This window comes from Andrographis paniculata, unplaced genomic scaffold (genome assembly GCF_009805555.1).
Source record: "Andrographis paniculata isolate CXL003 unplaced genomic scaffold, ASM980555v1 Contig9END, whole genome shotgun sequence".
Lineage (NCBI taxonomy): Eukaryota > Viridiplantae > Streptophyta > Magnoliopsida > Lamiales > Acanthaceae > Andrographis > Andrographis paniculata.
The window spans coordinates 3,887,002-3,902,756 of record NW_026137639.1 but is presented as its reverse complement, the minus strand read 5'-3'; the positions used below and the strand labels follow the sequence as shown (position 1 = coordinate 3,902,756).

The 15,755-nt window shown below is 32.3% G+C and overlaps 1 protein-coding gene across 1 annotated transcript; it reads right to left on the bottom strand.

The window, feature by feature from the left end:
* Window positions 1–4,160: 4,160 nt before the first annotated feature.
* Window positions 4,161–6,797, bottom strand: LOC127244265 (AAA-ATPase At5g57480-like). The gene has a single exon (XM_051264721.1). The coding sequence runs from the start codon at window positions 5,902–5,904 to the stop codon at window positions 4,372–4,374; it is 1,533 nt and encodes a 510-aa protein (XP_051120678.1). The 5' UTR covers window positions 5,905–6,797; the 3' UTR covers window positions 4,161–4,371.
* Between the last annotated feature and the right edge of the window lie 8,958 nt (window positions 6,798–15,755).

Here is a 15,755-nt window from a genome sequence, read left to right as displayed (position 1 = left end):
GATTCTCCGCTCCAAGCAGACCCATTTTCGTTTCTTCGTCGCTTCTCCAAGATTTTTACCATTGAAATTCATGACTTTAAATCCCTGTGTTCGACCTGGAAACTCACCAGTAAAAAGAGTATAAATAATTGTGATAACTATCCAGGGTCTACAACCATACAGTTTCTATATCTGATCATTCTTCTATAAGAACTTTACTCATTGATTTTCGAATAAAATTCCCTGCGAATTGATATACAACCTACAACAATAACCAAACTATATTTCTCTGTTATCAGTGTGCTTAAGTGTTGCATTGTAGCAAGAAATTTTTCACCAAATAATAATTTTTTCTCATGTTGACCGGTGAGTGCAGGGTCGAACTCAGGGCATAAGTGTAAGAAAAATTCAAGTAAAAATGAATGCGAGTATGTGAATCAAGATTTGAATTAACGATGCATTGCAGGTAACTATACAATTGAATTCAAATGTGAGTACATAATTAAATGAGAGGTAGAGATGAGAGATGAGTGAAGTGAAACGCAAGATTGAATGCGACAATGACGGATGAAATATTGTGATAGGTGAGTGGATGTGTTAATGTTTAATGAGTTGCTACTTAATTAATGATACGGAAAGGAAAATGAATGCCCGTCAAATGAATGATCGTGAATGCGATATATGTATAAACTTTGTGTGTTAGAAGGTTGAGCGAAAGTGATCACAAAAGATATTTACTTGCTAATGTACCCCGCGATTTTAGGACTTATTAGTCTCTAGGTACTCTGGAAAGCTAAATCAATAATTTATTATTGAGCTAATGATCTATTCCTAAATTCATACATCACTATCTTGCGAGTCGTTCTCATCGACACTCGCAATTGATGAATCAATTAATCAATTTGCTACCTACCTTTTACTATATTTTCTAAGTCAAATTACGTCCAAAAAGCTGCTTTCGCAAGCATCTTGGATCTACTTAGCAACGTGATTTCTTTTTGAATTCGTCTAACTAGATCCGATTAAGTGATTTATATGTATCTTCTAAATCCATTATGTTAATGTACTTTACAAATATTTATCTCAAGTGTACGTCATCTATTGGTAAGAATGCGATTGAGAAGTTATGATATGTCATTACTCAGGACTAAGTGAATTGAATGTACGATTACACTATAAACTTAACATTGTGTTTTAGCTACAAATTCAACTTGCACAAAGCTTGTAAATTTATCTTAAGTGCGAAAATTAAATAGGATGGGTGGCGACCACACGACTCCTATCACAAGTGCTGTTGGTTACCCGCTTCCAGCGTCCAGAGCTCCTTATATCTTGAGCTCTGAGCTCTTCTCCGAACATAGCGAATTTCAGATTGTAAAATCTTGATAAATAAGCTCCAAATTGGATCCTTTTGGTAGGTGTTGGCCAAGCTTCTAGAAGGCAGCAATTGTTATTAACAGCTGGTGAATTGATTTTTCACTATTCAATTCTGCAGATGTTAATTTCTAATAAATGGCCAAGATGAATTTTGACACTAACTGAGACTTGGATTTTTATCAATTCAACTCTCCTTCTCCAAACAGACAACTTCTCTTGCCAAATTTCGCATTTCAAACATTTTTCCAATTTGCGACATAGCATCAGACAAACTGGCTCGTATTCTCTGTTTTTGCACGAAATTTTTCATCTTCTCCTAAAATGCATTTCTTTAACAATTTTCATATATGAAAAACCTCAAAATAAAGAGATGTTCCCAAAAAAAAATTATAAAATTTGGTTCTATAATGTAAGTAAAAAAATAAATGAATGTTTATTGAGTTTTTAATCTGATATAACACGATATAACGAAGAAAAAAAGACTCAATAAACAAAAAAAAATGTGTTCCGTATTGCATATGGTCGATCTAATTAATAAAGTATCATCATTTCTATATCTAACATAGATTGCAGTTAAAGTGCTTATTTGGTCAAATTAACAATCTGCTGTTTGGTTTGTTAATTTGACAAAATCAGCAAACTAACATGAAATAATTGGCAACTCATCACGCGACGAATAATATATTATCAAGGTAATACATTAGGGTGTGTTTGTTTGGGGGATTTAATAAGATTTCTACTATTCATCCAATTTTTTCCCCCCAAAAACATCAAATCAAACACCTATTTTTCATTTTTTATATTATACTAAAAATCAATTTTACATTCAAAACATCACATCAACATCTATTTATATCACATCATACAACTATTCAAATTCAAAATTTTTACTATTCAAATCCCAACTCAAAATCCAAACTCCCAAACAAACACACCCTTACTTGAAACAATTATCAAATTTTCGCAAGAAAAGTAACATATATTGTACTCCCTCCGTCAACTTACACATTAAACATTTACTTTTTGGCGTAATGTTTAAAAAATAATAGTATTTTAATTATAGTGAGTAATTAAAAGTAGTGTAATGACATTTTTACCCTTACTTTTTGGTGTAAAAGTAATGATGTAATGTAAAGTAAAGATATTTGTGGAAAAAATGAGGTATTTAGTGAAATGTTTACTTTGTAATTGGACGTCCCAAAATAAAAATATGTATACTTTTTTGTTGGACGGATGAAGTATTATATATTACTTTCTCCGTCCCGCCAAATATGATATTTTTTTTCGTTTTTGTTTATCCAAAAAAAAAATGACTAATTCTATTTTTAGTAAGTTCATTTTTTAAAAAAAAACAATTTTAATAAATATAAATAAATTTAATTAAATTTTTAATGCTAAAAATATTTAAAAACCAACGACACTACTCATATAAAAAATACTCCCTCGCTCCGTCAAATTTACTCGTACTTTTCTTTTTAGTCCGCCCGCTATATTTATCACATTACTAATTTTAGCAAAATCAACAAATCAACATTTAATTAGTATCATTCAGAAAATATTTATTTACGACAAATATCATTAACTTTATTACATTACGTCTTTTTATTTACTTTAATTTCTAGCTAAATTTTTAAAAATACCCCAAATTACATATAACATTTTCAATAAAATATCATATTTCTTAGTCTCTGCGGATCCAAATGGACTTAATTTAATGGGGGGATGAAATATAAAATAATATCATAATTTATTATTAGTAATTGACAAAATTGTCCATAAATTCCTTATGATTTTAAATTTAGCGTATATTTCTTTTTTACTTTAAAAAATAAATGACACACCCTTATACTTCTAAAAATATTGTATTAAACTCCTCTATAATTTCGAAACTCAACGTAAATCCTCACTTTAATTTAAAAATTCCATAATGCCCCGTATATTTTCAAAACTGTTGCATGAAATTATTGTCATGGATAAAAAAATTATATTCTCATCGTATAAGGGAGATTTCATGTTGGTGAGATTTAATGCAACAGTTTTGAAAGTGTAAGGAGCGTAATGCAATTTTTAAAGTACAAAGATATTTTACGTTGAAATTTGAAATTGCATGAGAGTTATGAGCAATTTTACTTTAATAATTTACTAATTTACTTACCTAAAATATTATCTCCCTAACTAAAAGTTTATCTGACCCGGGACGAAGAAAATATATTAATATTTGCTACTTTTTCCTTTTTTTATCAACATTTGCTTATTAAATAAAATTACTGTTGTGCTAAGATCATCATACTTTCTCTGCCCTAAAAGAATTTTTATCTATTTTTTTATTTTCGTTTGTTACAAAATAATTGTGCTGTTTTTTACTTTAGTAATTGTGGTTCTTATTTTATAACAAAATTATTCTTACATTTCCACAACTACTCATAATTATTATTTTTACATATTTTTTTAAATTCTTAAAAAAACAAAAGTAATTTAATCTTTTATATTTATTTTATAGTCACTTTCAATTAAAAAAATAAATAAATGTATTAATATATTTTCAATAAAAAAATAAGGATAAAATAGATGAAACAAATTCAAAAAATATATTGGTGAAACGAAGAAAGTAACTTTTAAACAAAGGACATAATATTTAAAAAAGTGATAATTAAAATAAAAATTCGCATACCCTCGTATGAATACAAGAACCTGCTGCAATGAAGTAGAAAGTTTCATCCGTCGATTAATTAATTATGGTAACACAATAATGTAATGTAACGTAACATAATCAATCCTTAATGGAACTCCAATGCCTCCCCGTGTTGCTCTAATTCTCACATTATATTAATAAATAATATTTGGTAGCAGAGCTGGCAGGCAGCTGCACAAGTACAATCCAGAGCCATAGATCCACAAACATCACCATCCCATTTCTTACATTGCAGCAGCAGCAGCAGCTTAATCCCTCAATTAATTCTAACAACCTACGTTCATATCAAAATATGATCATTGCATGCTGCAGGGAACAATCAATCAATGCACTTTCTCTTCATCCTCTTCTTTTTCCTTTTCCTGTTCATCATCCTCCCTTTTGCTGCAGAGATCTTCTTCCTTGGGAGGGATCGTTGTCTCCAAAGCCCTCTTTTCCTGCTCTTCCTCTTCTCCATCTCTGCCCTTCGACTCCCCGTTCTTCTCTGCCCTAATTTTCAGCGTCTGCAGAAGCTCCTCGACCGCCCGGTTCTTGTCCCGCCGGTTCTTGATCAGCACCTCGCTGATGTCGGCCGGGGTCATCTCCGCCGGTTCGATGACCTCCCTGATCTCGTCTAGCACCTTCTGGTTTAGATCCCTTTCCTCCTCGTACCCCAAGTAATTCCTCAGCAGAATCGTCAATGCCGGAAAAGAGCAGTAGCTCATGTGTATGTGCATATCCATTCTCCCGCTTCTAAGCAAGGCAGGATCCAATTTCTCCATGTGATTCGTCGTGAAGACGAAGATCCTCTCGCTGCCGCAGCACGACCACAGGCCGTCGGTGAAATTCAGCAGCCCGGACAGGGTGATCGTGTTCCCTCCGTCGTCCGCCGCCGCCGCCGCCGTCTCATGGGTGTTCCTCTTACCGGCGGAGGAGGCGGCGCTGTTCTTGTTCTTGTTCCTGTTCGTGAGGCTTATGGAGCAATCGATGTCCTCGATGACTATGATGGACTTGGAACTCGTCTTCATCAATAGCTTCCGCAGCTCGGAATTGGTGTTCACTTCGGTCAATTCGAGGTCGTAAATGTCGTAACCGAGGAAATTGGCCATGGCGGCGATCATGCTGGACTTGCCGGTACCGGGCGGGCCGTAGAGCAAGTACCCTCTCTTCCAAGCCCGGCCCGTTTTCTGGTAGAAGGACTCCCCGTTAGCGAAGTCCCGAAGATCCGCCATAATCTGGGCCTTCCGGACAGGGTCCATGGCCAATGTATCGAAGGTACTAGGGTGCTTGAACGGTACGGACTCCCACGGATGCCCCCTGGAGTCCAACGAGCCCCCTCGGGAGTTCGTGTAAAGCAGACGGTCCTGGTTCTTCCGGCGCAGGTCCTTGGCCCTGTCCACGATGTAGTCGAGGTAGGAGTTGAGGACGAGGTGCTTGTTCGACTTTCGGACACGCAGAGTGAAGCCGCGCTTCTCCTCCGGCAGGGGCCGCCAGGAGAATGTCTGGGCCTGGCGCTGCGTGACGACGTGCTCCCATTCGAAGGCGGCGCCGGCGAAGGAGTCGAGGAGGCGGTCGTTGTTGGAGAGGCCGAAGGTGACGGAGGAGGCGTTGGGGGCGCGGGTGAGGCTGAGGCGGCTGCCGGAGATGGAGGCGGAGGAGCTGAGGTAGAGCTGGACGGCGTTGTAGAGCTCGTTGGTGTTGACGCCGTCAATCTCGGTTATGTCGTAGTAGCAGTAGGCAGAGAAGTAGCTGAAGAGGCGGTGGAAGAATTTAACGGCAGCGAAACGGAGCTCCGGCGGGACGACGGTGTGGAGGAGGCTCTGACAGAAGGCCCACACGCCCATCATCGAAGCCATCGTTGTCCAAATCTCCTTCATCTCTCTTTTTCTTTTCTTGTAATCGAAACAGAGAGAGAGAGAGATAGAGAAGGTGGAGAATTTTATTTATAGGAGCAGCCTGAATTGAATTGGGAATATGTCAAACTAGACTAGATGTATATATGCATACATACATACGAATACGAACACGAACAGAGAGATTATTTATTTATGTAAAGTAAAAGGTTGTGGGCTATGGAGAGGGGCAGAAGGGATTAACGATTAAGGGAATGGAGATGGATGTCTTATCAAGATATACAAGTATCAAACAAAATACGATAGTCTAGATAGAGAAAGCTGGCGGAGGAAGAGGAAGAGGACGAGGACGAGGACGAGGACGGAGAGTGTTAACCACCTCTTACTACTCCCAACAGAAATAGATTATCTTGGTAATATATAGAAACAAAAATATCTAATCTAAACAATATGAAAGAATTCCAACAGAATCGAATTGGGTTATCTGTACCAGAGTATATTAGGGCGGGATTAATTATACAAGTGATCAGAAAACTGATACAGAGAGAGAGGAAGAGGATATTTGGAAGACTGTGCAAAAAGTGGTGTTGAGAGAGAGAGAGAGAGAGAGGGATGTAAGAGATGCAAATATTGGAATATAGTGGAGGTAAGGATGGATTTGCAGTGGTAGTACAGCAGCAGTGGTGTGGTGTGGCTGTGGGCATGTATTCATTGAACAAAGAAAGGGAAGCTTTTTAGGACAGCAGAAGAGCAGAGCAGTGTAGGCTGCTGCAATAAAAACCTCTTTTTAAACGCAGGCAGGCAGGCAGAATGGCAGATGCCATCAAAACTTGATGGCTTCAACTCAAAACTTGTTTCCCCACACGTGAATTACATACAAAGAGTGTTGCTGTAGTCAGAGAGAGTCTCAGTCGGAGATGAGGAGGGCTCCATTTATGGCCTCTTTCGCTGACCTCAACATCTCATCTTACTTTCTTTTTATTTTTACTTATTTATTTCTTTATATTTTTGTTGTTGTCGCGTACAAACCCCAACCAGTTATCAAACTGGAAACCCAAAACCAACCATTTATTGGTCTTGCGATTTATCAACAACAGTTTCATCTTCTTACTTCACATTTTTTGGCATCTCTCACTCTTGCTCTCTGTCTCCGCTGGACTCCCGGTCCCGGATCGCCAGAATCATCTGCATCTGCACCTGCACTTGCACTTTGCTTCACACTATGGAGAAAATCCCCCAAGCTGGATCAAAATCTGGTGGAAATTAATACTCCCTCCCTACTATTTATTTTAAATGCTACTTCCGGTCAAATCAAGATCTCCCCTTTAAATTAATAAATTATTAATAATAAGTTATAATATTATTTTATATTTTTATATAAATAGTATTATTGATATTTTAAATATTTTTAATATTATAAGTCAATAAAATATATACAATATAGATAATATAGATAAAACTATTTATTTATTAAAGAGATATACAAAAATAAAAAGGTTTTGATATAATCCTACGTATAAATTTAATTAAATTAATTTATATTTATTAAATATATTTAAAATAAATAAATTTATTAAAAATAAAAAAATATCATAGAACGAATTAAAAAAAAAAAATTCATCATTAGTCGCGGAGGGAGAAATTATTATTATTATTATTATTACTGTAGTATTTGATGATGAATTCTGATCCAAATCTTCCTTGATAGTATAGCCCAATTCATAGGCACAGTGCTCAGTGTGTCCCGTCAGCTTCTGACTACTAACCACACCACACACTGTTGCCATTAATTAATTGTTTTTTAATAATAATAATAATAATAATTACTATTAATATTTATAAAGAAAAAACTTATAAAATTAGAAAAAGCGTGTCTGCTCGGGATAAATTAAGGTAGCTAGGCTACACAGAGCCTACCTAAATACGACTAGCGTAGATTTGTTGTTTTGTGGTGACACTTCTGAAAAGCTCTTCGCAACTTGTCCATCATTATATACAAATATATTTTGAGGTGGTCCTTTTTTATTCTAATAAAGTAACCTGTTAAATTAATATAATCAAAAGCATCACGTTTACTATTATTATTATTATTATTATTATTATTATTATTGTTGTTATTTTATTATTACTATAATCATTAAATTAAAATATAACTACTCTTTTCCAAATGATTATACCATTTTGTTTTTCTGTTTAAATAATTTTAGTATTCATAATTTTATTTTATTAAGTAATCATAATTTATTGTTTTTTTTCATTTATCTTATTATTTTTTAATTAACCTTTTAATAAAATCTCCGAATATATATACTTTGTTTTTCATTTGTTTTATTTATATAAAAATATTATTATTTTTTATTTTATGTATTTAACCAACAAAAATAGATATATAAAAAAGAATTAATATTCTCTCAGTTTTACATGTGAAATACTTGGTCCGTCCCAATAAAATAGTTTTGTTTACTATTTTTGTCCGTTTCAAAACAATAATTTTATTTCCATAAATAATCATATCACTATAAAAATGCCTTACTTTTTTTATTATTATTACACAATTGCCACTATTTTTTACACTAATACACTCACAAGAGAAAATATATATTTTACCGGTAATTTTTACCCCTATCAATATAATATTAATATTTCTTAAATCACATGCCAAACATAACCCAAACTATAGTTTTAGAACGAAGGGATTATTTAATTTCGATTAAAAAAAATTTAAATTGATAGTATTAAATGCATAAATTGTGCAAAATATGCAAAACGAATTAAAATAAATAATATTACATGATGGAGTCTATGAGATAGAGAGACTACAATGTATTATTGGAACAAGACAAGTCCTCATGCATCATCATCTCGCCTTGTTCAAAGCACTCGGACATCTCAGACGGCCAGAAACAGATATAGATGTCATGTATAATTCCTATATTTAATCAATCTATTAAAATAAATAAATTTTTTTGTCCCAATTCAAAGTATTTTTTAAATTATTTTTATCTGTCTCAATTCAAGGTATTTATTTTTTATTTTAGTAAAAATAATTATATATTAATATAAAAATATCATTAATTTTTTATCTATATTACAAATATTTCATTACACATAATTATTTTATATATAAAGTCATAGGACAAAAATATCAAAACTTCTTACACACTTCCACTAACTCATAAAATACTATTCCCTTCGTCTCATAACTATGAATCCATTTGCTTTTTGTACAGGGTTTTAGAAATATTAGTTTTATATTGAGATATAGTAGGAATAAAGTAGAAATGACTAAAATGACCTTATTAGCATTGTGTGATATAAATGTAATGATATTTGTGTAATATATTGGAAATTGTAAGGGTATTTGTAATATTAAATATATAGTACATTTACCAAAAAAAATGGATACTTTATTATGAAACATACTAAAATTAAAAAATAGAGAATATTCTTTCTTAATTTACTATAAAACCTCAAAATACCCATTTAGAGTGGGACATAGAAAGTATGATTTTCATGTTTGGATTTGTTTTTTTGGGAGATTTGGAGTAAAATCCTTCGTGTAAAAAAAAAAAAAAAAAAAAAAAAAGAAAGTACTACGTCCGTTCGGTTATAAGAGTACCATTTATTTTTTGTGTTGATCTTTGAATACTCCTTCCGTCCCGGTGCAAGGTTGTCGTTTACTTTTTGTACGTACATTTTTTAATATTTGTATTATAATAAGCTGTAGTGAAAAAGACGAAAATGGCCATATTAGTATTGTGTAATATAAAATAATGACATTTGTGTAATATAATGTAAGTTTGAAGGGTATTTATTATATTAGGTATGTAGTACAATTACTAAATTAGGAAATGATAACTTTGTTTTGGGACGGACGAAAATAAAAAATGACAACATTTCAATGGGACGGGGAGAATATTAATTTTTATATCAAAATATAGCACAAATTAATAAAAATTGCAAAAATACTTCAATTAGTGTCTTATAATATTAATAGAAAGACATTTGTACAAAAAATTATACAAATATAAGAATATTTTCAATGTTAAGTATAATGGCTCAAAAGGTAAATGTGACCCTTAGAAGTTGACGGAGAGAGTATTTAAATTTAGTTCATTTCTATTTTGAGAAAGCAATGTCCTATTTTTTATTTGTTTATATTTGACTTCCACAATTTATTTTACCTATGAAATCACAACATAATATAATGAATATTGTATGTACTTCCTTAATTTTATATAGATTTACATTATTTAATTACATACTCCAAAATTATCTTGTTGTACAAAAAATTTTTTAGAGTAATGTGCAAACTTTTATTTATGTACGACAATCAGTTGAATAAATTTAATCTAAAAAAAAACCTTAATAATACTCACGGTACCATATTGTGAATAGATTTATTTTTTCCAAATTCTTCCCCTGCTATTCAATCCTTTGCTGCCGAAGCACTCCGCCGAAATAATCGCCGCCAAGCCTAGCCACAGAAACCTCTGCCACTGTTGGAAGCCTTCCCTCACAGCCGAAACCTCCAATCCGGATTGACATGTCGGAAAAGACCTCCTTCACGAAGCAAAGTTCGAAAAAATAAGTTAAAATTTATGGTTTTGGTAACATCAATTTTTGAGTTTGTGGTGTGCTAAAATTTATTTTTCGTGCCTCGGTTGGATTTGTATAAGTCTAGCTGCCGGACTATTTTACTTTGGTATTTTTTTGTACCATCGGATCGAATATGAATTATTTTGATGCGTTTGAAATTATAGATGATGTTATTGTGTATAGAAGTACCTTCATTTGTATTTTTTCAAGTTTACATTTGTAGTAAAATAATTGGAATGTGAGGCGGGCGGAGTTCCTTATTTTTTTCAAATACTGTAGGCATACTTTTCTCTTATGAAGTGGCTTTTTAAAAATCAAAAGTGTCTGATGATGTCTTTATCATATTGTTGGTTGTATATGTATCTATTTTGTCAATGGGTGAAAATTTTGTTCATTTTCTATATTATTTTTTAATGCCTCGGATTTCCTTTGGTGTGCCATGATTTTAAATGTACATGTCTCTTCAAGAACATTACTTACCTATGTAGTTATGTTATAAACTTAAAATGGTGTTGTGTCTGTTGTTATAAATGATGACAAATCTGAGAAAGAATACAAAATATTTACCTCCAAATTTGCTATAGCTTTCTTCTATACAAAGATGACTAAACTAAAAATAAAGATAAATGAGTGCACGACTTTGTTTGTTTTTGCCAATATTGTATTTACAACCACAAACTATCATGTTCCAATTTTTTTGTTCGTGTACGATACATACAATTCGACGGTTCAAGAGTTATTGGATATTCATTTTTTCATTTATTTTGAATCAATCTGTAAAAGATAATATCTGATATTTGTCATTATTATTTTTCATCTTTTTTTTTTTTATATATCCAATACCGCAGTTAGATGAAATGACATTTTCAATCATAAAAAGTCAAGCAGTCTTGAAAATATGGTAGTTATAGAATATTCTACGAATATTCAATTGCACATATATTATATGAATGCTCGAATTATACGTATATTATATGAACAACCTTTTTATTCTACTAGGAAATATAAAGTCTAAATATAAGAATTTTAATATTTTTAATGAGTATATATACATATTTTCCAGGCTTATTATATAATAAAATGGGTTTATAAAGTAAAAATTAAGATATATACTAGTACGACTAAAGTATCTATCATGCATATAGATGTATATGTTGTTGATATACAAGTATATAAATATATATATTATCATGTTTTATCCTTGAATAATTTTGATTATTGATTTTTTAGCAATATCCCTATCATTATATTGGCATTTATCGTCAATAAGATGCATTTACCACCAAAAATATTATGACAAAAGCACAAAATTTGAGTGATATTTGGTAAATAGAGAAAAAAAACCTTTAAAAAGCGATACAATTTTATCTTAAGGTGGGTAATTAGACAAATGACTATAAAACCTTTCTATTAACTACTTAATAGATAGAGTTACAACACAATGTAAAATATGCATATACTTTGCACAATCTAAACAGATCAATCTCATACAAATATATATTGAGTGGTTTAGCATTTAAGTTTTAAGGTATAGATCTCCGTATTTTCGGAGTTTAGATCATATTTTTTTAGGCAAAATACTTTTTATGTATAAGTAAATGGACTGGTGACTACTTAACATCTCTTACACCATCAATACACTTACGAACAATCCTTTCGGTCCATAAGGGGTATACTTGTACTAAAACAAGCATGTATATACTTTTCATAGATATATTGATTATATTTCGGGGTATATACTATATTAACATGGATTTTTTAGCACTAACGAATGTATAAAAAATTTAATTCAACATATATACAATATTGACTGATGCATTTCTCATTCGCTTAAGGTTATATTGGTGCACAATAGATTGAGTCACTTAAACTTTTTTTATTATTATATTTTCAATGTCATCTCGGCCAATGTGTTGTTAGTGGCTTTCATATACACTTATGCAACTACCCTATTGATTATATGTTTCAATGACCTCATTTAGTAATTATTGATTGAATAGTTGTATATTCTCCAAGTGTACGTATGTATGATCATGTACGAGAAGAATATATGTACGTATGTATATGAAAGATAATTTGGTGCTTGTGTTAAGTATTCACATACTCTAGTGGAATAAAAAGTTAATTGTGAAGAAGTTAGGATTGAAGAACAACTTAATTTAGGGGTGTAAGTTGTTATTATCATGTTAAAAAAAAAAAAAAAAAACATTAGGGATCAACTTGTTGTGGAACTCTTAGAAACAAACTTATGACATTTTCTATAGTAGCATTTAAATTAACATATGATATACATATATGAACCTTCATAGAAGATATACGTACATTCATAACTAAAATATATAATCTGATTAGTAGAATTTCGTGATTGGGTATTCAAAAATCTCTTAATTTGATAAATATATCCCCAGCAAAGACATCTATATCTATGTAAGTAATCTACGTACTTGAGAAATAATTATATATGTCTATGTTAATGAGTAGGTATGTTTGCAAACTATAAGATACATTTGACGGGTAAGGAAAGTGTGCATAGCCACCATACCGTCTTGAAAGTATTGAAGGACAAGTTCTATCTGAACCCTTGAAAGTATAAAAGGACAAGTTCTATTTGAACCCCAATAAAAAATGCGTATCTGCAGTGTAGAAAGTCTTAATATGTCTTTTTCTAAGCATTTACACTTCAAACCTACTAATACATGTGTGTATGGACATTTTTTCTGAAGTTTGCAAAATGTTGTGCCGAATAAAGCCAATAAAGAATATAGCGATTGAAACAATTCTCATTAGTTATCTACTAAAATTTCAATTTGTCTCAACATTGGTTTTTATGGCAAAGTCTTCATTGCGACATTGCCATCTACCCTTAAAGATATGAATAACTGATTTTAGGTCATATTTCAACATGATTGGATGACAAAAAATCCTCAATAAATCTAATGATAGTGCCATTTTTGCACCATAACTGTAAGATGCAGCCACACCCCTCGAAAAACTCTTGGCGTGTGCATACATACCCGTCTCTAGCAGTTTTATACCTACGCAAAACGATATATACCTGCGTAGTCAATGAAAAAGCACATGATTTGTACATATATACATCTATAATATTTTATACTCCAGACACATTATTGTATACCTTCAAAATCTATGTAATAGCTCTGTGTAAGTCTGTTAATATCTACATTAATCAATAGCGTTTATATTGATTAATGATAATATAAGTAGATGAATGAGATGCTACTAGGCGATGAAATACCAATAAAATAAATGTGTGCAGACATTAAATATGATGAACACTTCATATTATACCTTAACAGAGTGGTGCAGTATGATTGGCCTTGAACAATATCATTCAAGGTTGGATGCACTAAAACCAAGTTAATGGTTTGTCCTGGTCATGATACGGACAATCGTTTCTCTAACTTCCAAATACAATTATATTTTCCTACATATTGATGTAAGGGCCCTCAAACAATGTATTCTATTATGTCAGACAAAAACACTATTAAATTTTATAAGCAATTAACTTTCTATAATAAAATATACTTATGCTCAGATTTTATATACATTCAAATGATTGTTAATGTACAATTTTTGTAATTTCATATACCTTCATTTGTAATTTATAAATTGATAATACTAATTTTGAACATATTTTCCTAGCAATTTCTATAAAAAGTTTTTGCAATTCTTGGCTGAAATTGTTATAATTTGTGCCAAAATTGTCTGGTAAATGTCTGTTATGTCTTTCTAGTGCAAATTGATGTGCTTGGGTAATTTTGGAGTATTTCAGATACAAAAATAGACAAAATTTTGTGTTCAAAAGAGGATGCGTGTGAAGCAAACAAGCCGCGTGCTAGATCACTTAGCCGCATCGAAAGGGAAAGAAAAGAAAGAAAGGTGAGGCCAACTGTATGATAGAAGGGAACTGAATTGACTAGGATCCCAACCTTTATCCGTGTCAAAAGCCATGTCAGTTGTTGATTGGAAATTAACATCTGCAGGATTGGACGGTGGGGAGTTAATTCACCAGCTGTCAATGACATATATCACCTTTTAGAAGTCGGGCCGGGACTTGTAAATAGGACCCAACTTCGGGTGGTTGGTAGCACTCATGATAGGAGTCGCGTGCTAGCTTCCACACTTAAATAAATTTACAAGCTTTCTTCATCACACTTTCACTCATGGATGACATAAATGTAGAATAGTTGCTCGTGACACACCTTAAGATAATGAGATTTAGAACGCATATAAGTCGCCTAATCGAATCTAGTTAGATAAATCCGAAAGGAAATTGTGATGCTAGATAAACCCAAGGCGCTCGTGAAAGCAGTGTCTCACATTTAAATTTGACTTAAAAAATATAAGAAAAAGGTAGATGGAAATCTAGTTAATTGATTCATCAATTGCGAGTGTCAAAAAGAACGGCTCGCAGAACAATAAAATATGCATATAGCAATAGATCATCAGCTCAATAATCAATAACAAGTATAGCTTTCCAAAATACCTATAGATCAAATAATCTTTAAATCGTGAGGTGTATTAGCAAACGGATATTTCCCGTGTTCACTTTCACGTAACACTCTAACACACGAAGTATATAAATATATCACATTCACCTTCATCCACCTGGCGGGCATTCCTTTTTTTTCTTTTTTTTTTTTCCGCACCCATAGTAAATATGTTCAAGTTTACCTTGCACCATTTACGTCCTTCGAAACTGCATTTAAATTCTGTAATAAAGATTTTATTCAATTCAGTTTGACTCATATGCTCGCATCAATCTTTATTCAAATTACCCCTTACACTTATGCCTTAAGTTCGACCCGGCACTCACATGTTAATATACGAAAATTCTATTATTTGATGAGAATTTTTGGGTTACAATGCGACACACACAAGACTCAAATTTTAAACCAAAATCTAAATTTCAACCATCAAATTTTTGGCGTCGTTGCAGGGCCATTTGTTTTAGGGATGTATTTGGATTAGATTATAAGTTTAATGATAATTACTATTTTTCCGGCTATATCAAAGCCTAACTTAAATTTTTTTACTTAGGCAGGGACAAAGAAAGAAAAAGTTCATAAAAAATAAGTGTCCGTGCCCAAAAAAAAAAAGTAAAAAGGAATCTAAAGAAACAAGAAAAGACAAAGAAATTTAATATTGATCTCCCTAAGATGCTATGTGTACCTCAACTGGAGGTTGTGCCCGAACCACCTGCAGTTAACGACATCCTGATCCATACACTCTAAACTATGCAACAAGGGATGAAT